Below are 25,118 nucleotides of genomic sequence, written 5' to 3'. Positions count from 1 at the left end.
TAACCAGGTGATTATTATGTATGATTTATTAATTAGGTTAGCCACATCACCCAGCATAGCACCTGGCACATAAGAACTATGTGAATGAATGAATTAACTAATGAATAAACAAATGAGTTACAGATCATCCCCAAGTTTTAGGTCCTTCCACTGGGACAAAGAGACATCATGATAATGAAGTAATTTGTATTTATAAGATTATTTTTACATTTAAACTCTTATCTCTTTTCTCATTTACGTCTTCATGTGGTCCTGCAAAATTTTACAACAGGATCTTTAATGTCCATTCTGCATACCCAAAGGCTAAAATAAGTCCAGGGAGGAAGGGTGTGGGACCCAGGCTGTGGGGATTGTGCTGGGCTCACAGGGGTTACTCTCAAGTCAGCTTGTTGCTGACTGTTCCCATGTGTCTGCATTTTGTAACATTACAAAAGAACTATGTAAAAACTTATTTTTAGTTAAGTCTATTTTTAATTTTGAGAAAGCTTTAGTTTGATACCTGAGTCCCTCACAGTAATTCATGTATGAGGAACTAGGTGCTGAGGTCGGCTTTTGGGGCCCTTGTGCCGAGCTCACATGTGGATATAAATAAGGCAGTGAGTGTTCTCAGGGAGACATCGTGCTGTCTGAAATTGACCCCCAAGTAAACTTTGCTTCTACTGAGGGAATGTTAGGTAGAGAAGTGGTTTAAATAGCCAATTGTTTGGGCCGCTTTGAGAAAGCATTGTTTATGAACAGGAAGGTGGTGTGCCTTTCCCCTCTTGATACAAGTTTTTATTTTTCCTCTCTGTTGTATGAGCTTTCTTTAAGGGACATGAGCAGAGAAGTACTTTGTCCAAAGGATATTATTCTGAGTGAACAAAGCCAATCTCAAAGGTTACATACTGTATGATTCCATTTAGATAACATTCTCAAGAGGACACAGTTTTGGTAATGGAGAACATATCAGAACAATTTCAGGGGTTAGGTTTGGGGATAGGATGCTTCTATAAGGGGTAGAATGAGAGAACTTCTTTTTGGCAATGGAAAAGCTCTGTAGCCACAAATCTGTACCTGTCATAAAATTTCATAAACATATACACTCATTCTCCCTCCCCAAAATAAAACAAAGCAGAAACTGGTAAAATCTTAATACGGTCTGTATTTTAGTTAATAATATTGTACCAAAGTCACTTTCCTGGTTTTGATCAGTATCCCATGGTTATATAAGATCTTACCATGGGGAAAAGCTGGGTGGAGGGTACACAGTAACTCTGCTATTTTTGCAACTTCTTGTAAGTCTAAAGTTATTTCAAAATGAAAGGTTCCTTTTTTTTTTTAAAGTATTTTGTCATGGGCAAAATCAAATCCCAAATAAAGAGCAGAACTACAAAGAGCTTTTAGCTTCAGGTGTTCATTGGTGGAGTGCTTTTTTTTCTGAGATGGAGTCTTGCTCTGTCGCCTAGGTTAGAGTGCAGTGGTACAATCTTGGCTCACTGCAACCTCCGTCTCCTGGGTTCAAGCGATTCTCCTGCCTCACCTTCCTGAGTAGCTGGGACTACAGGCACCCACCACCACACCTGGATAATTTTTGTGTTTTTAGTTGAGATGGGGTTTCACTGTGTTGGCCAGGCTGGTCTCGAACTCTTGACCTCGTGATCTGCCCACCTTCGCCTCCCAAAGTGCTGGGATTAGAGGCGTGAGCCACCGCGCCCAGCCAGGAGTGCTTCATAAGTTAGCGAGTAAAAGCTCCAGCTTTGGCATGTAGACTGATGCCACTTTGCTGTCGTGTATCCCTGGGCAATTTACTCTACTTCTGTGTATAAAATGAGGATAATAGCAGTGTTTGCTACATAAAACATTGATGAGGTTTCAGTAAAATAATGAATGTAAAGCCCTTGGCACAAGGATTGCCTATAGGAACGATTGAAATACTACTATTATAATTTTTTTGTGTTGTTATTTTTACATGCAATAGTTACTAACTCACTGTTAATTTTGATCTGCCTTTCTTTGAACAGTGACGGGCTGGTATTGATCCTTCTGGCTTTTCTTTTTTGAAAAACAATTATTTTATATTTAAAATCCACATCTAGGAAATAGCTAAGCTAGCTTTTATTTTAATTAGTTGGATATAATTATTAATATCCTTATAATAACAGAAACAGTAATAATAACTGGAATTTATACAAATTAGTTCATAATGCCCACAGTACTTTCTGTAAAGAATTACTTTGAATCACATAGCAAGCTGTGATAATTAGCCAGTTTCGTTGTTGTGTTTAGAGACAAGGTCTTGCTCTGTCACCTAGGCTGAAGTGTAGTGGTGTGATCTTGACTCACCATAACCTCAAACTCCTGCACTCAAGCAGTCCTCCCACCTCAGCATCCCAAGTAGCTAGGACTACAGGGATGAGCAGCTTTTTTCAATTTTTTTGTAGAGATGGGATCTCACTATGTTGCCCAGGCTAATTAGGCATTTTTAATACCCATTTTACATAGCAGAAAAATATTTGGAGCTACTAAGAGACCTGCTTTCTTAAGGTCTGTTCTCCACATGGCAGCTGGAGCAATCCTGATAGATCTGGGTTTTTCACCCCACACAGAGAAAAAGGCAAAGGCCTCTCCCACATGTTCCCTCTGCCTGGAACCTCCCCAGGCCCAAGAGTATCAACTTGGCCCATTTCCTTACCCCAGCTCTTTCATCAGAGGCCATTTCTCAAGGAACCATCTCTGATGCCCCCTGCCCATCATTTAAAATTGCAGCTTGCTTCCCTACCCATCCTGACCCTTTGATCATCTATTTTTCCACAGTACTTATCACCTTCTAATATAGCATACATTTTGCTTATCAATCAAGGTTATTATTTATTGCCCATTTGCCTCCCTGAAAAATGTGAGCTCTATAAGGGAGAGGATATTTGTTTTATTCATGGATATATCCCAAGTTTATGGAAAAAATGTCTGGCTTGTAGTAAATACTTAGAAAATATTTGTCACGTGGATGAATGCAGAGCAGATAGAGTTCCAAGTTAAGAAGCTACCTACACAGCATGATCTTCCATTCATTGCTTCCTTTGGTAGAAAGATGGACACTAGGGAAAAAAGAAAAAGAAGGGACAGGATTGTTTATCTAGTTAATTTGCATGATTGCTTAATCCGGAACTCAAAGAACTGGCTCAGCTGTGCTCTTTGGACTTGCTCCCTCAGCAATTTCGATTGTCCCTCCCTCAAGGGAACATCCTGTTACTGAATGTTCCTTAAAAATATCTTTCAGAGCTGGTTATAAATATCTTTTCTCAAACCAGTAGAGGACCAAGCAAGAGGGGCGTGCACCATCATAATACAGTTGGGTGAAAAGGAGAAATTGCTGTAAGGGGGACGACCTACTCACTAGAAGAGGAGTTGGCTCAGGAGACTATGGGGGCTCCAGTTCCCCGGGTCCATTCAGGACAGAGTGGGTGGAGGGTGGAGACATAGGGAAGTGGATTCTTTTTCTCCCTGGAAAGCCACAGGGTTTGGGACTATAAAATGTCAGGGTCTATTCCAGGCTGGTGGTTATTGTTCATCCACAGAGAGAGAACTGGCAAGTGAGAGGGAGCTGGCTTCTCCTGGTGTACACTCATTGCTGTGGTCAATCCAGGCTTATAAACGAGTGTCTAGTAGGGAAGTCATGAAAGTTTAGCTGAAAAAATTAAGCAAAGAAGACTATATTTTGCCTTGAGTGCCGTCTAGTTTTGGGAAAAGTTACCTTTGGTTTGAACCATTTTCCTCTTCTCTCTGCTGGCATCTATCTGGCCTATGGGCGCTAATCACCTGACCTTGTAAACTGTATTAATACATTGTTTAGCTACTATCAGGCAATTCTAAATTGGTGTGAGTGTCTTGTGCTAGGACATTTGCTATAGATTGTGTTTTTGACCTTGTGTGCACTATGAAAAGAAACACACAGGAGAAATGATTGTCCGTTTGACCTGAAGTCATGTTCTGTGAAAATGTTTTCCTTTTGGCACTGATAAGCCTAATAGGACTGAAGACCAGTGGGCTTGAATTGTGCTTCGGTGGGATCCTACGAAAGGATCTATAACTTACTAATGGCTCTCAGTGAAATAAACCTCCTGTTTTACCATAGGGCTAGCTCTTCCCCTCAGGACACATTTAGAATGTGATTTTGTAGTTTGTATTCAGGGCTTTTCTAAGAGTTTTGATAAGAATAATTGAAGTCAAATCACTAATTTTAAACTGCAAATGTCTCCTCCAATATATAAAAAAGATAAGTTAGTAACTCCCTGTATCTTTTGATTGAACCAAAGCCAATTTTTCTAAATATAAGCCAGTTTTTGCAAGTTCATGCAGTCTGGTGGGTGAAATGGGCATCTCACTTGGGAGCTTAGTATCTGGAAGATTCAGGGATGCCAAGCCATGAAAATCAAAGTGTCAGAGGCTTCACCATGAAACAGTGATCAGCAGAGCATGGATCCTTTGGAGCAATCAGTGTTTTGATCCTCATCCTGTACGTATCTTCTTTCTTAAAATCAATGCTTGACAAAATACCCAAAGTCTAGATACCACTCCAGTTCTCCCTTTCCACCTCCTGTTTTCCTTTCATCTCTTCCTTGCATTACTGAAGAAAAAAGACCTCTCTCACCTGTCTAATGAGTGTAATCAATTCAGAAGAATATATTTTTGCAATTTCTTTCTTTCTTTCTTTCTTTCTTTTTTTTTGAGACGGAGTTTCGCTCTTGTTACCCAGGCTGGAGTGCAGTGCAATGGCACGATCTTGGCTCACCGCAACCTCCGCCTCCTGGGTTCAGGCAATTCTCCTCCCTCAGCCTCCTGAGTAGCTGGGATTACAGGCACACACCACCATGCCCAGCTAATTTTTTGTATTTTTAGTAGAGACGGGGTTTCACCATGTTGACCAGGATGGTCTCGATCTCTTGACCTCGTGATCCACCCACCTCGGCCTCCCAAAGTGCTGGGATTACAGGCGTGAGCCACCGTGCCCGGCCCTATATTTTTGCAATTTCAAGGTATATTTTTATTGCCAGTAAGTTCCTGTGATTTGATTAAGCAAAAACTTTCAAATGTGTACCATTAGGATGAAATTCTTGGGAGGAGTAGAAGGGTCATGGTGGGGAAGAGTTGTTTCAGTGGGTGTTTGTGACAAGATATTCAAGGTACTTCAAATGACATTCTTTGAAGCTGTTTAAATTATGAAAACTTTAAGAATGCAAACTTCAAAATGTGTCAGAGGCCACATGTATTTTTCAAAATTCTCTAGGAAGCAGAAGATGTAAAGACCCTGAGGCAGAGTATCACAGGGATCCTTTTATAGATGTGGGTGTAATGGGTGTAAGAAAAATATTCCTCCTCAGGATAATAAATATTTTCTAAGTCACTATGCAACTAGTAGCAATTTCATGTCTCACTTGTAAGGAAGTGACAAAAATATGAAAAGAGATGGCTTTTACCAGGAGTTTTTGTTTCTTAGCACTTTAAAGTTTCAAGAGAATTTAGCTAAGCAATCTAGCTTAGGGGTTTCCTCCAGTCTGAGTATAGTATTTCTCATCTTGGAAAATTAAGATCCTGTGAAGTATCTGTCAAATTCTCTGTAGAATACAATGTTATTTTGGAAGAAATGAAATGTCACTACATAGGACAGAGATGCATGGGTTTGTTTTTCCCTGAGGGACCCATGTCTAGTCAAGAAAATGCAGACACTGGTGACAACCTTCTACTAGATGGAAAATTACCAGCACCGATTTTCTTTTTTATGCACATTTAACCTTTCAGGAAAAGTACTAATGTAAAAGGGATCAGATGTGCATTTTTTCTACAGCTTCTCCCAGACACGGCCCTCTGCCACGTAGTGGCCAGTTGGCTATAGCCCCGGCAGTCATCCGACCAGGGCGGCCTTTCTAGCTGATGACTGCTGTGCTTCCCTTGGCAGTTTTTTCCCTTTCATTCTTCAAACTTTTTATTACTCCATTAGCGACAAGCTTTGAGTTTAAAAAGATTAGATGGAAAATCTCCTGAACATGTAGACATAAGAAAACAAAATAAGTTTTTCTGCTAAGAAGCAAATGGTGGCATATTTTCAACAATTTTATGAAGATACTACTGTGTGCCAGATGATGTTTTTGTGTGCCACAGATATAGAAGTTTTCAGATTCAACTAAATGATATATACTGTATAGTTGTACTTTTAAGAAATAACGATTCAGGCCAGGCGGAGTGGCTCATGCCTGTAATCCCAGCACTTTGGGAGTCCGAGGCGGGTGGATCACCTGAGATCAGGAGTTGAAGACTAGCCTGGATAACATGGTGAAACCTGTCACTATTAAAAATACAAAGTTAACTGGGCGTGGTGGTGCATGCCTGTAATTCCAGCTACTCAGGAGGCTGAGGCAGGAGAATCACTTGAACCCTGAAGGTGGAGTTTGCAGTGAGCTGGGATTGCACCACTGCACTCCAGCCTGGGGGACAGAGTGAGAGTCAGTCTCAAAAAAAAAAAAGTCAAATTTTAGGATTGTTTTAGACTCATAGAAAAACACTGGAGATAGTATAGTAAATTCCTATAAACCCCTTCCCTACTTTTCCCTGTCATCAACATCTTGCATTAGTGTGGTACATTTGCTACAATTGATGAACCAATACGGATACATCATCATTAACCAAGGTCCAGACTTCAGTCATATTTCCTCAGCTTTTTACCTCCTGACTTTTTCTGTCCCAGGATCTCATCCAGGGCACCCTAATGCATTTAGTAATCTATGTCTCATTAGGCTCCTCTTGGCTGTGAGAATTTCTCAAACTTTCCTTGTTTTTAATGACCTTGACAGGTTTTAGGTCTTACCGGTCAGGTGTTTTGTAGAATGTCCCGCAATTTGGAACTGACTGGTAGTTTTTTCATGGTTAGCCTGGGTTTTTTTTGTTGTTGTTGTTCTGAGGAGGAAAACCATAGAGGTGAAGTGACATTTTCATCACCCGTTATCAAGGGTACAATTCTGTCAACATGATGTATCACTTGATCATCTGGCTCAGGTAGTCTGTCAGTTTCTCCACTCAGTTTTCTTTTTTTTTGCTCTTTTCATAACGTACTTGTTGGAAGGGGTCACTGTGTGCAGCCCATGCTTAAAAAGTCAGAAGTTATGCTCCACCTCTTTGAGGGCAGAATATCCAATAAACTATTTGGAATTATTCTGCAAGAAGACTTGTCTATTCTATCCAACTTATTTGAGTACTTATTGATATCAGTAGAGACTCCTGGGTATTTATTTTCTTCTTCGGGTTATAATCCAAAGCTACTTTGTTTTCTTGCTCATATTGTTCCAGCTTTGGCCATTGGAAACTCTTTGAGTTAGCTTCTGTATCTCTTTGACATAACCCATTATTGTCTCACTGTGTGTATATGTGTGCATGTTACGTGTTGTGTTTGTTTTATATTTTACTCCAGTCTCATATATTTCCTGCACCTATCTGAGAATCAGCCATTTCTCCAAGGAGCCCTGATTCCTTTTGTTGGAGAATGGCATTAGAAACCAAGATCTGGGTAACTTCTCTGCCTTTTTGTTTGAAATTAATAAATCGCTTTTTTAAAGATATCTTCAAACCTCTGAAATGTTAGCATTTTTCATTTAGCACTAGTGTCTTCTCTCTGATCAGTTATAATCCCTTGCATTTATATAATACATCCTTGTGAATTGACCAGTTTTTACTCTTAAAAAAGGATTAATTAAATCATCTGAAAATTTTAAACTGTGGCTTTCATTTGGTATTCTGATATATGCGTAGCGTATGGCACTGTATGTACTGGGGGGCTAGGCAGCAGGATGGGGTAAGCCTCAGAATCCACTTTCCTTGCTATTGAGGCCAGAGATTTGCAGTAGAAGTCTAAATGATCCTGCTTTATTACCTAATGTCTCACCATTCAGGATCTGAATAAATGAAAACGTCTGCCTTTTGGGCCCATGGCTACCTTGCTGTTTGTGCCTTGGGTTCAATCACAGGTTTGTTTCTCCGTAGCTAGGCACACCTTTTAAATTAACTTTGCACTAATGACCAAAAACAATGAACCAAGAAATAAAATAATGTGAAGACAGCCATAGAATTGTGGTTAAATAGCAGCCTGTTTCTCTGTTGCTGGTGTCACGAGTCTCCTTCCATTCTAGGCCTGACGGAGATGGCGGTCTTCAGTTGTGAGGCCCACAATGACAAAGGGCTGACCGTGTCCAAGGGAGTGCAGATCAATATCAAAGGTATGCAGCAAGGCTAGGTTCCCCATGCATATTCTGGGAGCTGGTAAGGGTGCTGCATGAGCTTGCAGCCAGCTGCCAGGATGTGGGTCCTGGCTTTCTCACTGATGTTCTTTGTGACCTTGGACAACTCTTGGTTTCAGTGTTCCCCTTTGAAAAATGGAGATAATGACAGAATCTACCTAGTGTTGAGGCTTATTGATTTAATACAAGTAAAAGTACTCAGAAGTACCTGGCATATAGGTCCTTGATAAACATTCACTTGTTTAGTTCTGCTCAGTCCAAGAAGAAAATAAGTTAAAATGTTTTCTCTTGATCATATTAGTTCTTATTTTCACTTTTCCCTCTTCCACCCAATGACTCATTAACCCTCAAAGAGCCCTGGGAATGAGGCTGGCTTAGGGCATGATCTAAGAAATGGACTCTGTCCTTCCCAGGTCAGTGGGGGCCTGACATGAGTCTCTGCCACCGACTGACTCAGGAAGACAGAGGAAAAGCAGGGATCAGATCACTCTTCTTTGGGGCCCAGTGTTCCTATCCCTCTTCCTCCTAAACTCCCTCTTCCTCTTGCTTCCCCTGAGCTAAAATTTCACTAGGCTGAGCTTGCTTGGCAGTGAGTTATAACAGAATTAAAGGCACACATTTGAAGGCCCCCAGGCTAATGGAGACATTTCAATCCAATCTACCTTATCCTCCTTCTGTGTGATCAAAGGTATTAAACTTGACATTTGAAAGAGAAAGAAAACCTACAAGTAGGCTCTTATCTCTTCTTAAATCATTCTCCTTAATGTGTCATAGAAATTCAAACAAATTTTATGTTTTACTGTTTGATCTTAATTTCAATACTGAGAAGTAATTATTGGGCTCCTGTTCCTTTCATCTTATCCTTAGGAAAACAGTGCAAGGAAAAAGCAGAGCTTCTTTAATAATGAATTAAAGGTTGAGTACATACAGAAGGAGATTCAAAATTACAAAAGAAGTTCTACTCAAAAAAGATGCTAATTTTAGTTTCAACAAATCAGCAGACAAAGGCTATGAAAGGGCATATTCTAAAAGTTCACTGGGATAAAAAAAATAAGCAAACTAAAAGTTATTGCTGGAGGAAGTGTATAACTTCCTTCCTTCATCGCAAGTCTCATTATTACAATTTCCAAAAGACATGTTGGGAATGTCAAAAATCTGTGAGTGGGTGTGCGTTTGTAAAGACATCTTCATAAGGTATAAACTTCTTAAAATTTAAAAATGTATAAAATGAAAAGCACTTCTTCAATTTTATGCTTCACTCAGATTTTTAGCTAAGATTTTATTTATTCTATTAGATCATTCCCAAAACTTCTGTTTTTGGCTTTCATTTATTGTAAAATTTATATCAAAGAAACCAAGTCTCCCTTCCTCTAATGTGTAATTACTACGGTATATGTGGTCAAATTTTGGTCTGGAAAGACAGATACTGTAGGACAATTCCACAAATAATCTGCTGAGGGAAGTGAGTCAAATGCTATGCTAATTCTTCCCTACTCCCCAAGCTGTGTGTCTATGAGCAAAACCCAAACTCCTAAATGTGGCACCCAGGGCACACTTGATGGTCTTAACACACCTTCCTCCTTCTCTCCTGCTCATTCCATCATCACCTTCACCCTTACCACAGCCTCCCTGGGCCTCATCCATGGCTCACCATGTTTATTCCTCACTGCACCTCCATGGAGCAGGCCTGTTACTCTCCCCATGTATAGAGGAAAGAACCTTGGGCATGTAGTTGTGCCCAGGGCCATATACCAGGTCAGGTGGTAGACCGGACTCATAGTTCCTGCTGGTGTTCCCATCATCTGCTTGCTGTCCTTGGCAGTAGGCCTCCAGTGTTCTGTTGAGGGACGTAACTGCCAGGGTCAGGCAGACCAGAGTTCAAGTCCCCATTGTACTGCTTACAACCTCTCTGTGACCTTTGATAACTTTTTAACTTCTCTGATCCTGTTTTCTTAACTGTAAATAGGGATTGTAAGACTACTTCTCTAACAGGATTCCAGGAATGATAAAAGAAAGCCCTCAAAGTGTTGGGCACATAGTAAGCACACAAAATGTTAGCCTTCTTTTTTATTATAAGTGTAATTATTATTACAAATTCAATTCAGCACAAAGAAATAAGATTCCCCAAATTTAAGATCCTTCTTGGATTCTAATTGAAATAGCTACCCTTGACATACCTGCAACTGAGGTCGTAGCACACCCATTGGAGGCCACACCCCTTCCCCCAGCAGATGCAGTTGGCTCATTTGCTTAAACCAATTCCTGGCCGGGCTGGGTGGCTCATGCCTATAATCCCAGCACTTTGGGAGGCCAGGCGGGTGGATCACGAGGTCAAGAGATTGAGACCATCCTGGTCAACATGGTGAAACCCCGTCTCTACTAAAAATACAAAAATTAGCTGGGCATGGTGGCGCGCACCTGTAGTCCCAGCTACTAGGGAGGCTGAGGCAGGAGAATTGCTTGAACGCAGGAGGCGGAGGTTGCGGTGAGCCGAGATCGCGCCATTGCACTCCAGTCTGGGTAACAACAGCGAAACTCTGTCTCAAAAAAAAAAAAAATTCCTAGTGTTTCCTGGGCTTGGAAAGCTTCTCCTCCTACACATGCACATTTGCACGTGCATGTGCGTGTGCACGTGCGCACACACACACTCCTGTGGCACTGCTCTCTTCTGGTCACAGGGCGCTCTTGTCCTCGGTTAACATGGGTCTCCCATACCAGGCCATGTGCTCCAGGAGGGCAGCACTATGACTCTGTCTCTGTTTAGTGCACTAGTACACAGCCAGATGCACACAGCAGGGTCCATGAACATCTACTCAGTAAAGGATATGAGTATTTCCACATCCTCTTCCAGGTCAAAGGTCTCCTCACTTCATTAGTGAACAGGAAAGTGGGTCTCCGTTCCACTTCTTCCGCCCTTCACTGGAAGACTTAGTGCAGGCGAATACAATTACCATCAGGCGTAGGGAAGCTACTCTTGAAAACATGTTTCCGTTTACTGATCTCAAGGAACAAAAACAGGTTTTAATGCATTTATTTGGTAGCTATAGACTCTCATGATCTATAACTGTGTTTGTGTGTGTGTGTGTGTGTGTGTTTGGTTTTATGCAGCAATTCCCTCCCCACCAACTGAAGTCAGCGTCCGTAACAGTACTGCACACAGCATTCTGATCTCCTGGGTGCCTGGTTTTGATGGATACTCCCCGTTCAGGAATTGCAGCATTCAGGTAAAGCCCCAGGGTGAAGAGAGAAGTATCTGTTTGGTGCTCTCTGTGTGTCTAGGGAATTTTTTCCTCCCAAGGATGGGCACAGAGGGCATTTCTCCACCTCTGTTCGGAGTCCCCTGACCCTGCTTCTTGTGTCCAGCTGCATGCACCATTCCACGTCCATGCTCTGCCCATGACACTGTGTCCTCCTTCCTGTGCAAGGTTCAGGGCAACCAGAAGCAAAACGTGTTTCCAGGGGAGAACATCATGAGACCAGGGACAGCTCATTTTTAAGGCCCCAAAACACATCCCTCAATGAGGACTAGCTTGTGACTGGAAGTTGAAGAAACCAGGCACTCCCCATTGTGGTGCCTCCTGGGCTGGTGGCCATGAAGGACGGAGGGCCAGCACAAGATAGGTCATCTGTGCTACTGAGTGTAGCGCCTTAGCTAGTGCCACAGGATCCTGGGCATTACACGCTTTGTGGAGTCCTCAGCCATTTTTCACTGCCACCTAAAATGGGTATGAAACAGTATTATTAGCCATTCTAAAATGATACCTTGCCCATGATGTAAGCACTATGTTTGAGTGTTCACTTCATAAAAATGAAAATGGTGGCAGTAACAAAACTATTTACTGAGGAACCTCAGTGACTCAGGGGCTTTGAAAACATTATCTTACTGAAAACACACCAGCACTGCAGGCTCAGAGTACTCACACAGCCTATGAGTAGCAGAACCACAGTGAAGCCCAGGAAGCTCCAATACCTAAAACAGTACTCAGAATCATCAGCTCTGCCCTTGGGAGAGACATGGCATTTGGGAGCAGATTATTGAACATGCAGGAATTATCGTCTAAAAATATAAAGTCATTCTGCCTTGTACTTTATCATACGGTAGGGTCAGGAATTGGTTTACTGAATGCCTGGTCTCATTAGTTTAAAATTTGTTAACCTGTCACAGGCCAGTCACGCTAACTTAGCTCAAAGAATTTGGTGTTGACGACCATATGTTTTTACTTGGTAGTCAAATTAATTTCTCTGTTCTTAATACTTCCCACTCTTAACTAACAGCTGTTCTTTCCCTGAAGAGTAATAGCCTGTATTATCCCCAAAATAGCCTCCACCCTCACCAACCACCTCCAGCCTTTCTTGATTCTTGTTTAGTATTTTTTGTAAGCCTCCCAAGCACTGGTAAATGTTAGAAATTCTTATTACATCTACAATTCCTCACCAGGACTGGCCTTTTTTTTTTTTTAAACACCTTTTTTGAGATATAGTTTTCTTCTTTCTTTCTTTTAATTTGAGACATGGTCTAACTCTGTTGCCTTGCCTGGAGATCAGTGGCATGATCTTGGCTCACTGCACCTTCTGCCTCTGGGTTCAAACAATTCTTCTGCCTTAGCCTCCTACTCACCACCACACCCAGCTAATTTTTGTATATTTAGTAGAGGCAGGGTTTCCCTACGTTGACCAGGCTGGTCTTGGACTCCTGACCTCAAGTGATCCACCCACCTCAGCCTCCCAAAGTGCTGGGATTACAGGTGTGAGCCACCACACCCACCCGAGATATATTTAATATAACATAATAGTCACTCATTATTTAAAATGTACAATTCAACAGTGTTTAGTATATTCAAGAGTTGTGCAGCCATTACCACTATCAAATTGTGTCGTATTCATAAGAGATATTAGTCTGTAGTTTTCCTGTGGTAGCTTTTTCTGGTTTTGGCATTAGTGTAATACTGGCCTTCTAGAACAAGTTTGAAAGTTGTTGCTGTTGTTCTCCTCTTCCTCCTCCTCCTCCTCCCTCCTCCTACCCCTCCCTCCTCCTCCTTCCCCCTCCTCCTCCTCCTTCTCTTTCTTCCCCTCCTTCCTCCTCCCTCTTCCTCCCTCCTCCTCCTCCTCCTTCTCCTCCTTCTTCTTTCTTCTCCTCCTTCCTCCTCCCTCTTCCTCCCTCCTCCTCCTCCTTCTGCTTCTCCTTCTCTTTCTTCTCCTCCTTCCTCCTCCTCCTCTTTCTGCTTGTTTTCTTGGAAAAGTTTGTGAAAGATTGATGTTAAATCTTCTTTAAATATGTAGTATAATTTGTTCTCTTTGTGGAAAGTTTTTCCAATACTAGTTTCATCTTTTTACTTGGTAGAAGTCTATTCAGATTTTGTATTACTTCTTGAGTCAGTAGTTTCTATGTTTTAGGAACTCAAACATTTCATCTCAGTTATCTAATCTCTTGGTATACAACATAGTACATAGTTTTCTATTATAACCTTTTTTATTCTTTGAGGTTAGTAATAAAATTCCCTATTTCATTCCAGGTTTTAGTAATTTGTCTTCTCTTTTATTTTTCTTTAAAGGTTTGTTGATTTTATTGATCTTTTTGAATAACCAACTTTTGATTTTGTGGATTTTTTCTATTGTTTTTTCTACTCTCTATTTTATTCATTTCTGCCTTAATTTTTGTTTCCTTTTTTTCTGTTTGCTTTGGTTTAGTTTGCTCTTTTTCTAGTTTCATAAGGGAGAGGTTAGGTTATTGATAGTGTTCTTTTTTAAAAAAATAGGCATTTACACTACACATTTCCTTGTAAGCATTGCTTTAGCTGCATCCCATAAGGTTTCGTTGTTGTTGTTCATCGAAAGTATTCTGTCATTTTCCTTCTGATTTTTTTTCTATTGATTATTTAGAAGTGTATGTTTAAATTTTCACATAATTATGAATTTCCCAAATTTTCTTCCTTTACTAATTTCTAATGTTATGCTACTGTGTTTGGAGAATATACTTCATACGAGTGTGATTCTTTTAAATTTACTAAGGCTTGTGTTATGACCTAAGTACTATCCTGGAGAAAGTTTTATGTGCACCTGAGAAGAATGCACTTTCGGCTGTTGTTGGATGGAGTGTTCTGTGCATGTTGTTTAGGTCTAGTTGGTTTAGACTTTTCAGTCTTCTGTTGCCTTGCTGATATTCTGTCTTATGGTTCCATATGTTACTGAAAGTGGGGAACTGAGATCTCAACTCTTATTTTTGAACTATTTCTCCCTTTCATTCTATTAGTTTTTGCTTGATACTATTTTGGGGCTCTCTTGTTAGAAATATCCAGGGCCTCTTTCCCTAGAGATAGACTTATTTATTAATTTATGAATGATGGAGCTTCACTCTTGTTGTCCAGGCTGGAGTGCAGTGGCGCGATCTCGACTCATTGCCACCTCTACCTCCTGGGTTCAAGCGATTCTCCTGCCTCGGCCCCAAGTAGCTGAGATTTACAGGCACCTGTCACCAAGCCTGGCTAATTTTTGTATTTTTTAGTAGAGATGTGGTTTCATCATGTCAGCCAGGCTGAGGTAGATCTTTATATATATGGACATAACTGAAGCATGGGCCAGCCCTTTTTAAAACTGTTACTAAATTGCTGAGTTGTTGGTAGAGCCTAAGAGGACGTGAAACATGATGATGGTTAGCTTCAGGGAGGCTCTCAGGAAGAGTACCACCCCACCTTGAGACGGCAGGTCTCACGGTGACGTGGGGTGGGTAGGATGGTTGGAAAGTCTAAAACACCAGGTCACCTCTGATGGTGGAAGGTGATCACACACAAGCTTTTCCTCCTCTCTCTCTGTCATAGTTTTGAGTATTCATGATATACATGAAAAATCATCCTGAGACAGCCCAATTCCAGGCCTTTCTTGCCCATCTTGGATTCTGTGGTGTGGGACATGGTGATATTCTGTTCTTGTCCCCCTTGGCTAGCTCAGCCTTCATTCATCCTTTCTCCTTTCCAACTCTGGTACGGTTTCCAGATTTGGCAAATAAGAATACAGGACACCCAGTTAAACTACACGAGTAATCTTGTAACATACTTATACTGAAAAGTTTACTTGTTTTTTTGAAATTCAAGTTTAACTAGGTGTTGTATATATTATCTTGCAGTCCTACTGGGGTTAGTCAGCACAAGCTCTAAAAGTTGTCTTTTATATTCTGTCATTAACAGTGTATTCCCATTTTTTGAAGGGACCAAGTATGGCTTTGTAACATTATAATTTTAAACTCTGACTCGGGACCAGATGAATGTTTTGAATAAGATCCAGATCCATGCACTAGCACTTCCTTTGGTCCTGGTCTTTGCTCTTTTCTTCACCCATTTTTGGGCCACACACTCCATTTCTATTTTTAGCTCCCCCACGTACTTCTTGCCACTTACGCTGTCTTTTCCCTGAGGACCCACTGAGAAGCACTGTTATAGAAACCCGGCTTTCCTCTAGGAATGTGCTCTCAGAGAGCGTCCCTGTGCCTGGAAATGCTCCCCACATGACTCCGGAAGTGGGAGGAGAGCCAAAGGTTTCCTCCACCTTCGCTTTGGTGGTTGGTCACCAGGAAGTAGGTTGCACACTCTAAAGTGAGAAAACAAAAAGTGAGGTCTGCCAACAGCCATCACCAAGACAAGCGTCCAGCTTCTCATTCTCCTCAGGTCAAATGGTACCCTCTTGTCACCCACAGGGTCTGAGTCAGAGGTGAAACTCAGCCCCCACACCATACTCATGATATCCACCAGGGGATTTGGAATTCCAGAATGTTTATTTCTGGTTCATTGACCTAAGATTCAAACACACATAACCTGAAATTATAGTACTGTATACCCACAGCCCAGAATTGCAAGCCCATTATTAACAGCAATACATTTTGTGCCCTGAGGATTTTTCCCAAATTGCTCCCAGTTGTTTTACCCGATATCATTTTGTCTGTTCTGATTTATAAGTGCCATACATTAGAGAAAATTTGAAAAAGCATGTATTAGAAAGCAAAATCCATACTCTCCCTTATCCCCATACTCAGACAGAAGGTGTGCAAGGAAAGAGATGGAAGTTTCACCCAGGACTAGATTTGTTTTGGGAATTGCCCTCTCTTGCCTATGCATACAGAGATTTGGAGGGGGATGTAGAGAGACTGGTGTAATTCCAGAGGGAAAGATGAGGCAATATGTTTAAAGGAGATTTGGAGCAAAGTTTGCTGGATGAGGGGCACATGACCCTTTCCTATATCTCCCCATCAAAAAAAAAAAAACCAAGAATCTACATTTCCTGTGTGTCCTTCTGGAAATAAATTTCTGTTGGGGTTAAGGGATTAAGAATAAAGGACACACTTAAATTAGCCTCAGGATGGGTGCACTGGCTCACATCTGTAATCCCAGCACTTTGGGAGGCCAAGGCAGGCAGATCACTTAAGGTCAGGCGTTCAAGACCAGCCTGGCCAACATAGTGAAACCCCGTCTCTATGGGGAAAAAAAAAATTAGCCAGGCATGGTGGCAGGCACCTGTGATCCCAGCTACTTGGCAGGCTGAGGAGGGAGAATCACTTGAACTTGGGAAACGGAGGTTGCAGTGAGCCAAGATTGTGCCATTGCACTCCAGCCTGGGCAGCAGAGCCATACTCTGTCTCAATAATAATAATAATAAAATAAAAGCCTCAAGGCAAGAACAGTGTTCCTCAGGTTATATAATAAAAAGAAAGATTAAGAAATTCTGGGCCAGGCGCGGGGGCTCAAGCCTGTAATCCCAGCACTTTGGGAGGCCGAGGCAGGTGGATCACGAGTTCATGAGATCGAGACCATCCTGGTCAAAATGGTGAAACCCCGTCTCTACTAAAGATACAAAAAATTAGTTGGGCATGGTGGCGCATGCCTGTAATCCCAGCTACTCGGGAGGCTGAGGCAGGAGAATTGCCTGAACCCAGGAGGTGGAGGTTGAGGTGAGCCGAGATCGCGCCATTGCACTCCAGCCTGGGTAGCAAGAGTGAAACTCCGTCTCAAAAAAAAAGGGAAAGAAATGCTGGGCATGGTGACTCACTCCTATAATTCCAGCATTTTGGGAGGCCAAGGTGGGGGGATCACCTGAGGTCCGGCATTTGAGACCAGCCTGGTGAAACCCTATTTCTACTAAAAATACAAAATTAGCCAGGCGTGGTGGTGGGAACCTATAATCCCACCTACTCAGGAGGCTGAGGCAGAAGAATTACTTGAACCCAGGAGGTGCAGGTTGCAGTGAGCCAAGATCATGCCACTGCACTACAGCCTGGGTAACAAAAGCAAAACTCTGTCAGAACGAGAGAAGGAAGGGAGGGAGGGAGGGAGGGGAGAGAAAGAGAGAAAGAAAGAGAAAGAGGAAAGAAACAAAGGAAAGAAGGAAGGCCGGGCACGGTGGCTCACACCTGTAATCTCAGCACTTTGGGAGGCCAAGGCAGGCGGATCACCTGAGGTCAGGAGTTCGTGACCAGCCTGGCCAACATGGTGAAACCCTGTCTCTAACAAAAAAAAAAATAAGAAAGAAAGAAAGGAGGGATGGAGGGAGGGAAAGAAGGAAAGAGAGAGAGAGAAAGAAAGAGAGAAAGGAAGGAGCCCATCCTCTAAAAGCAGGATTTGGGAAATACTTCCTTTAAAAGACAAAATAATAAATATTTCAGGATTGGCCAGCACATATGATATCTGTTATCTCTGTTGTATATTCTATGAAGCAGCCAAAATAAGTCAAGAATTGAAGAGGTTCTAAGAGAGGAGGAGCTTTATTTTATAGTATAATATGAACTGTAATTATTATAATTATTTGCTCCGTTACCTGCCACAGTGAGAATTGTTATGTTAGGCATTTTCCTCAGGTGTTCAGTTGTTGTCTGAGTGGCATGAGTAACACACAATGATGCTGGCGGGAAAATGTGTGTGTGCCCAGAAAGGAAGGAGGTCCTTCCCCTTAGTGTAGAGGAAGGGCCACGTGCGAATGCACGCATGCCCTGCACCTGACATTCCCACCACCTTACTAATGCCCGGTCCTCATGTTTACTCTTCGTTTAGGTCAAGGAAGTTGATCCACTGAGTAATGGCTCAGTCATGATTTTTAACACCTCTGCCTCACCACATCTCTATCAAATCAAGCAGCTGCAAGCCCTGGCTAATTACAGCATTGGCGTTTCCTGCATGAATGAAATAGGCTGGTCTGCAGTAAGCCCTTGGATTCTGGCCAGCACAACTGAAGGAGGTAATTCCTGAGGTTCAGAATGAATACTGACCCTGATGGCATGAGATTCAACAAACCTTTCCCAGTGGCCTGAGAGTTGAAACTTTGCTTTGTTTGGATTTTGTCTCTGGAGGAGAAAATTATTGAGATGACTGATGCAAATGGGAATGATTTTCCTCCATACTTTAAAAGGATTTAGTGATAAAACTTAGCTTTGTTATGTACAGGTAATCTTTTCTTTTACATAGAAAGACAATACCAGCACACTTTAAAACATGCTGTCTCACAACACAACAATCAATACATGTTACCAATACAACAAGCAACACAGAAGCCTTTGGTGACTCCACTTATGTGGGGAATTCTCTCCACCAACAATCAATCAGCTCTGCAGCGGAGACCAGCTGTCTGTCCTCTAATTCAAGTCTGACACTACATGGAGATAGCTTCAGACCCCACAAGTTGAGGGCTCAATCCCCAGGCCTCTCCTCCCTGCTGTCCCCAACCCCGGCTTCTAGAAGCCAATCACAAATCTGGGCCTCTGGAACTTCTGATTGACCGACTTCAAGTAGTGTTTCCCATCCTCAATTTCGTGTCCAGTTAATTTGCTGGAATGGTTCACAGACCTTAGGGAAACCCTTTTGTTTAACAGTTTATCGTCAAGGATATTACAAAGGATTTTTTTTTTAAAAGAGAGATCCAAAGGGCGCGGTATAGAGGGAAAGGGCATAGAGCTTCCATACCTTCCCTGGGCACACCACGTCCAGCAACCTCCACATGTTCGGCTATCGGGAAGCTCTCTGAACTTGTCCTCTTGGGTTTTTTGTCAAAGCTTCATGACGTCAGCATTCCTTCCTCCAAGTTACGGTCAGGACCTCCTTTGTAATGAGGGTCTTATGACCCACAGTCAGAAAGATGGGGAAGATTAAGGCCAGGTGCAGTGACTCACGCCTATAATCCCAACACTTTGGGAGGCCAAGGTGGGCAGATCAGGAGTTCAAGACCAGCCTGACCAACATGGTGAAACCCTGTCTCTAGTAAAAATACAAAAATTAACCAAGTGTGGTGATGCATGCCTGTAATCCCAGCTACTCGGAAGGCCGAGGTAAGAGAATTGCTTGAACCCGGGAGGCAGAGGTTGCAGTGAGCTGACTCTGTCTCAAAAAAAAAAAAAAAAAAAGGATTGGAAAGATTAGAGTCCTGTACTGAGGCACGTGAAAGGAGGGCAGGAAGAGGTCAGAGCAATTGTTTCCTGAGGCCTGCCCCTGAGGCGTAAAGCACATCATCATAGCAAAAGAGCATAACCACAGCTATGGGAGTTGTAAGCCAGAAACCATAACAAAAACCTGTGTGTGTGTGTGTGTGTGTGTGTGTGTAGGTTATTATATGTATGTACACATGCACATACAACCATGTATATACACACATAAAATAACCCCACAAGTCCATTAAAATATAATGGACTCATTCAAATGAATAGGTTTAAGTGCATCATATTTTCTATTTGTTCTATCTGTAATTTGTTCTCCTTTTCTTCTTTTTCTTTATTTAAAAATATTTTATTTCTCTCTATATATATATTTTTTTATTTTCAAAAACAACTTTATTCATGACACATATTTAAAAAAAATTCCCACCCCTGGAAATGAGCTAAAAAAATAAACAAAATCCAGCTCCCACCTCCCTGTTCCCACTTCCTCCCATTCCTTCCAAATAAAAGGGAAAAAAGGCAAAGGAAAACAAAACAAAAAAAAAACCCTGAAAAACAAAAACACCCCTAAAACCCCCAAAACAAGGTAGTGCATTTCCCCAGGGGGAAGGGGAATTTACACTGGAGCTGCTGGGAGCGGAATGGAGATCTTCCAGCTACAGAAACCTGCAAAGACACTCAAAACAGAAAAAGAAACACAAAAGGAAACAAAACAGATCACCAGGCAACCTGGAGGGGCAGGGAGCCGGAGAAGAGGGGTGGGGTGGGTGGTAGACCTGGCTGGACAGAGCCAGGCAGGAGGGGACTGTGAAAGGTGAGGAGACGGAGGGAAGGTAACAAGCAGAACAGTTTGGTGTCCTTCCAGAGCCCTGGGTTAAAAAAAAAAAAACCTACCACCCACGCCCACCTACCCTTGAGCAGCCCCCAAGGGGGTGAAGTGGGCAGGGAAACAAGGGGAGCAGCTTGCGCAGTTGAGACGTGTCCATGGTGAGTCCCCAGAGTGAATAAGCAGCCCTCTGCCCCACTCCCTGGGGGCGTTCCCCTACTCCCCAAAGCAGGTCCCTCCTCAGCAGTCAGTTAATGGGATTCTCCCCGCTTCCACAGCATATCTTTTTTTAAAAAATACTTTTTTTTTCATCAAGGTCATCTTCTGTTTTTCTTTCTTTTTTTTTTTTTTTTTTTTTTCTTTATTTCCTCTTTTTTTCCTCTCTCTCCGCCTAATACACACTTTTTAAAGTAAGGAATACCACGATGTCACTCTAGCCCGGCCCCTGTAGGCGCGACCCCGGGGCCTGCTGTTAAAACCACTGTAGAATCGAGAGGGTGAGCTGTTGTAGTTGGTGGTCCGTGCGCGGTAGTGGACTCGTGGAAAACCCCGGTCTGCTGTACTGATGCCTGGTCTGTTGGTTCGTTTTGGGATCACCTTGATTTGCCTTCCTCTAAATAGGGACTCATCTAAAGCCAAGGAAGTCCTCACTAACTCTTTCTCTGAGAACTCTTACATATGCAAACCCTTTGGGATGGCCGCTAAATTTGTCACAGAGTATGGTAACACGGTTGACTGAACCACAGCCATGAAAGTGAGCTTCCAGCTCTTCTGCTGTTGCACCAAGTCCACACTGCCAACATAGATGGAACGGGCATCAGCCTCCATCTTCTCCTCAATGGGCATGATCACTGGGCCAGCATTGCCTGGAGGTGGACTCATATTCATCTGCTTCTCTACCTCGTTCTGTAGTTCCTTTCGCTTCTCAGCTTCTTCCTCCATCTCCCTGACTCCAGCTTTGATAGCTTCCAGCTCCGGGTCACCCTCGACCAGTCCCGGCTCCTCCTCCTTCTCTTGGCTGCCGGGGTCTCCCGATCCATGCCCATGGCCCGGAGCTCCTGGGGGCGTGGGGCGTGGGGCCGGGGCGGTTCCTCTTCAAGGGCGGGCTCCGGCTCGGGCTCCGGCAGCAGCTCCTCAGGCTCCAGTTCCCCAGACTCCAGGCCGTTCCCGTTCCCGTAGTCCCCTGCGCCCCCCAGGGCTCCCTCCCGGCTTCCCCACCGGCCAAGATGGCCCCGCCTCCCCGGCCCGGAGCCCTGACCGCCTGCAGCCCCTGCTGCTGCTGCCGCCGCCGCCGCCGCCATCGCTTCTCAGACTGGGGCATTTCTATATTTTTAATATTAATGTTTTTATGATTCTATGTTTAATTTTTTGTTTAGCTTACTAGCCATAGCTCTTTTTCTGTTCTTTTAGTGGTTGCTGTAGGATTCACAGCATACATATTTAACTTAACACAGTTTACCTTCAAGTGGTTTATGCCACTTCATATATATTCCATTTTCCCCTTCAGATATTTTTGGCTCTTGTTGTCAAATATTTTACTTTAATGTATCTTAAAAACCCATGCTACATTGTTGTTATTTTTGTTCAGTCAGTAATCTTTTATAGAGAGATTTATACAACCAGGAAAAACATGTTTATGCATATAGTTACCATTTCTAGTAGTCTTCTTTTCGTCTTTATATTTTATCTGGTCTTTATATTTGGTCTTGATATTTTATCCTTCTTCCTGAAGAACTTTTTTGAAAGTGATTTCTTAAAGTGTGGATCTCCTGGTATGGTATTCAGCTCCTGTAGTGTAGGGGGAAATATTTATTTTACATTTGAAGTCTTATTTTTATTTTTAGCCTTCATTTTTGAAAGGTATTTTTACGAAGTATAGAACTGTAGTCACAGTTTTAGTTTTTTTTTTCCTTTCAGTACATTAATAGAAGTTGCTCCAGTATCTTCTTGCTTGCATTGTTTCCCACGTGAAATCTGTGGTCACCCTAATTTTGTTCTTCTGTATGTAATGTGTCTTTTGTCCCCATTTTCCTCCATCATTGATTTTGAGCAATTTAATTGTGACTTGCTTTGGTGTAATTTTATTTATATTCCTTGTATTTGGAGTTCATTGGACTTTTGGGGTCTCTGTGTTTGTTGTTTACATCAAATTTGGGAAAAAATTGGCCATTATTTCTTCACATATTTTTTTCTTTTTCCACCTATCCTCTCTTTTAAGGACTCTGGTTACATATATATTAGGCCATTTGAAGTTGTCCCATAACTCACTGATGACCTGTTATTATTTATTTTCCCCTTCTTTTCTCTATGCATTTTATTTTGGATACTTTCTATTGCTATGTCTTCAAATTCACTCATCTTTTTTGGTGCAGTGTCTAATCTGACATTAGTCCTATCCAGTTTATATTTCATCTCATACACTAATTTTTAATCTCTTTTTGACATTTTTATGTCTCTTAACTTTTGGTCCATCCAGAATGCAGTTATAATTACTTTTCTTTTCCTTTCTTTTTTATGTTCCTTTTTTGAGACAGAGTCTCATTATGTTTCATAAGCTTGAGTGCAGTGCCAATCATAGCTCACTGCAGTCTTGAACACCTGGGCTTAAGCAATTCTCCTGCCTTCACCTTCTGAGTAGCTGGTACTACAGGTATATGCCACCACACCCAACTAATTTTTGTACTTCTTTTGGTTGTTGTTGGTGGTTTGTTTTTTTGTTTGTTTGTTTGGTAGAGAAAGGGTCTCACTATTTTGCCCAGGCTGTTCTCAAACTTCTGACCTCAAATGATCTTCCCACCTCAGCCTCCCAAGATGTGGGGATTACAGGCATGAGCCACCACACCCAGCCTTTGCATAACTGTTTCAATGTCTTTGGTTGCTCTCCTAACATCTATGTTATTTGTGGGTGGTTTCAACTGGTTCATTTATGGTCCACTCTAGATAGTATTTTTCAGATTCTTTGCATGCCTGATAATCTTTGATTGGATTACAGACATTGAGAATTTTGCAATGTTGGATATTAGATATTCTTGTATTTCTATAAGTAGTGAGCTTTGCTTTGAGACACAGTTAAGCTGGTGGGAAACAGTTTAATCCTGTAGGGTCTTGCTTTTAAGATTTATTAAGCAGAACCCCAGCAGAGCTCAGTTTAAGGTAAATTGTTACCCACTGCTGAGACAAGACCGTTCTGTGTACCCTACGCAGTGCTTCTTGAATCATTAGATTTTCCAGTCTGATTGATGGGTACAGTCACTATTCTTGCCCTGTGTGAGGTACAGTTAAATTGTTTCATGTGGTTTTTTTCCTATTTTCCTTTAGAGTTATCCTAAACATTCTGGTGCCTTCTCCTGGGTATTTGCCCTTCTTAGTTTATGCCCTTATCTTCATGGAGCCTATTCTCAGCTTACACAGAACCTATACATAAAAAGTAAAGATTGTGGGAACTTGCATGTCTTTATGTAATACTGGACTAGTCATTTTTCCAAATATATAATTTTAGGTTGAAAATTATTTTCCCTCAGATGTTTAAAAGTATTTTTGTGTCATTTTTTTAGCTTCATGGGTTGCTGTGAAAAATTCTGATAAGTTCTCTATATGAACTGCTTTTTAGTTTTAGTTTTTAGAATATCTTTTCTCTTTAATACTGGTTCTGTGATAAGCTGTGATGTGTAATTTGTTTTGGTCATTATCATGGGTATTCAGTGGCCCCTTTGACCTGGAAATGCAAGTCCTTTTGTCCTTATACTTTTTTTCCCCCCTTTGGAAATGTTCCACTCTGTTTCTTCCAGAAATTGTGTTAGACAATTGTTAATTAGACCTCTTTTATTGCCTCCTCAATTTTCTTTTTTCAAATTGGCCTATTTTCTTTCCCTTTTTATTCTGTCTTCTTGGAGATGTACTTGATTTATCTTCCAATTCTTCTACCAAATATTTTATTTTACTTATTGTGTTGCTAATTTTAAGTTTTTTTTATTGACAATTTTTCTGGTTCAATCATGAGAGCCTTTTCTGGATATCTCATTTTTTAAATTTATTTGTCTTTAGTTTTCTCTAGTTCCCTACAGTGGCTTAGTCTCCTCTAAGCACTCTGTTCCGTGTGGTTTTTTGGTCTCCGACATTCAGGAGGGAGGCTTCCCCAGACCTCTGCCAATTTCTGCTGTCTGCTCCAATGGAAGAGTGAAGAAGCATTGATTTGATTGGAACTCTGTGAGAGTGGGCAGAGTTTATAAGCTTCACTATCAGGTGAATGGGCAGTGATGTGTTTTGATCCAGGTACCCCCAAGTGTCAAAATTGGTTCCTTTCCGTTATAGCCACTCACTTCCTCTAGAAAAGAAGTCTCCTGCCCCAGGAATTAAACATGGCTGCTGATGTTCTAGCCACCAAGCGGGGGAGGAGGGGAAGGTAGAGTCCTTGTCATTTAGTGTACAAACTCTCACTTATTTCCCCAGTTTTCAGCCTGGTTCCTTATCATGCTTCCATTCTACAGGTGCCCTAACTTCAGTGGCCTTTTGCTTCAGAAAATAATTCACTCTGTCTCTTGTTGGATATTTGAGGGCATATTTGCCAGGTGTGTAGGGATGGAGAAGGCAGACATTGAAGAGCAACTGTTTCTTAATCAGACTTCCA

At 41.9% G+C, this 25,118-nt stretch overlaps 1 protein-coding gene and 1 pseudogene across 5 annotated transcripts in view; one reads left to right on the top strand and one right to left on the bottom strand.

Moving 5' to 3' along the window:
* Nucleotides 1-25,118, top strand: part of MERTK (MER proto-oncogene, tyrosine kinase) — a 142,835-nt gene that overhangs the window by 64,675 nt on the left and 53,042 nt on the right. For all 4 annotated transcript variants that reach the window (XM_035271974.3, XM_035271977.3, XM_035271975.3 and 1 more), the window contains 3 exons: nucleotides 8,154-8,240; nucleotides 11,370-11,485; nucleotides 18,293-18,476. In XM_035271974.3, coding sequence (XP_035127865.3) covers nucleotides 8,154-8,240; nucleotides 11,370-11,485; nucleotides 18,293-18,476 — 387 coding nt within the window. The remainder of the gene's footprint in view (nucleotides 1-8,153; nucleotides 8,241-11,369; nucleotides 11,486-18,292; nucleotides 18,477-25,118) is intronic.
* On the bottom strand, nucleotides 19,985-21,795 carry LOC118147246 (polyadenylate-binding protein 2 pseudogene; annotated as a pseudogene). The gene has a single exon (XR_008476225.2). The product of XR_008476225.2 is annotated as a polyadenylate-binding protein 2 pseudogene (transcript).

Source organism: Callithrix jacchus, chromosome 14 (assembly GCF_049354715.1).
Source record: "Callithrix jacchus isolate 240 chromosome 14, calJac240_pri, whole genome shotgun sequence".
Classification (NCBI taxonomy): Eukaryota; Metazoa; Chordata; class Mammalia; order Primates; family Cebidae; genus Callithrix; species Callithrix jacchus.
Note: the sequence above shows the minus strand (reverse complement) of the source record. Positions and strands in the feature narration are given on the sequence as shown.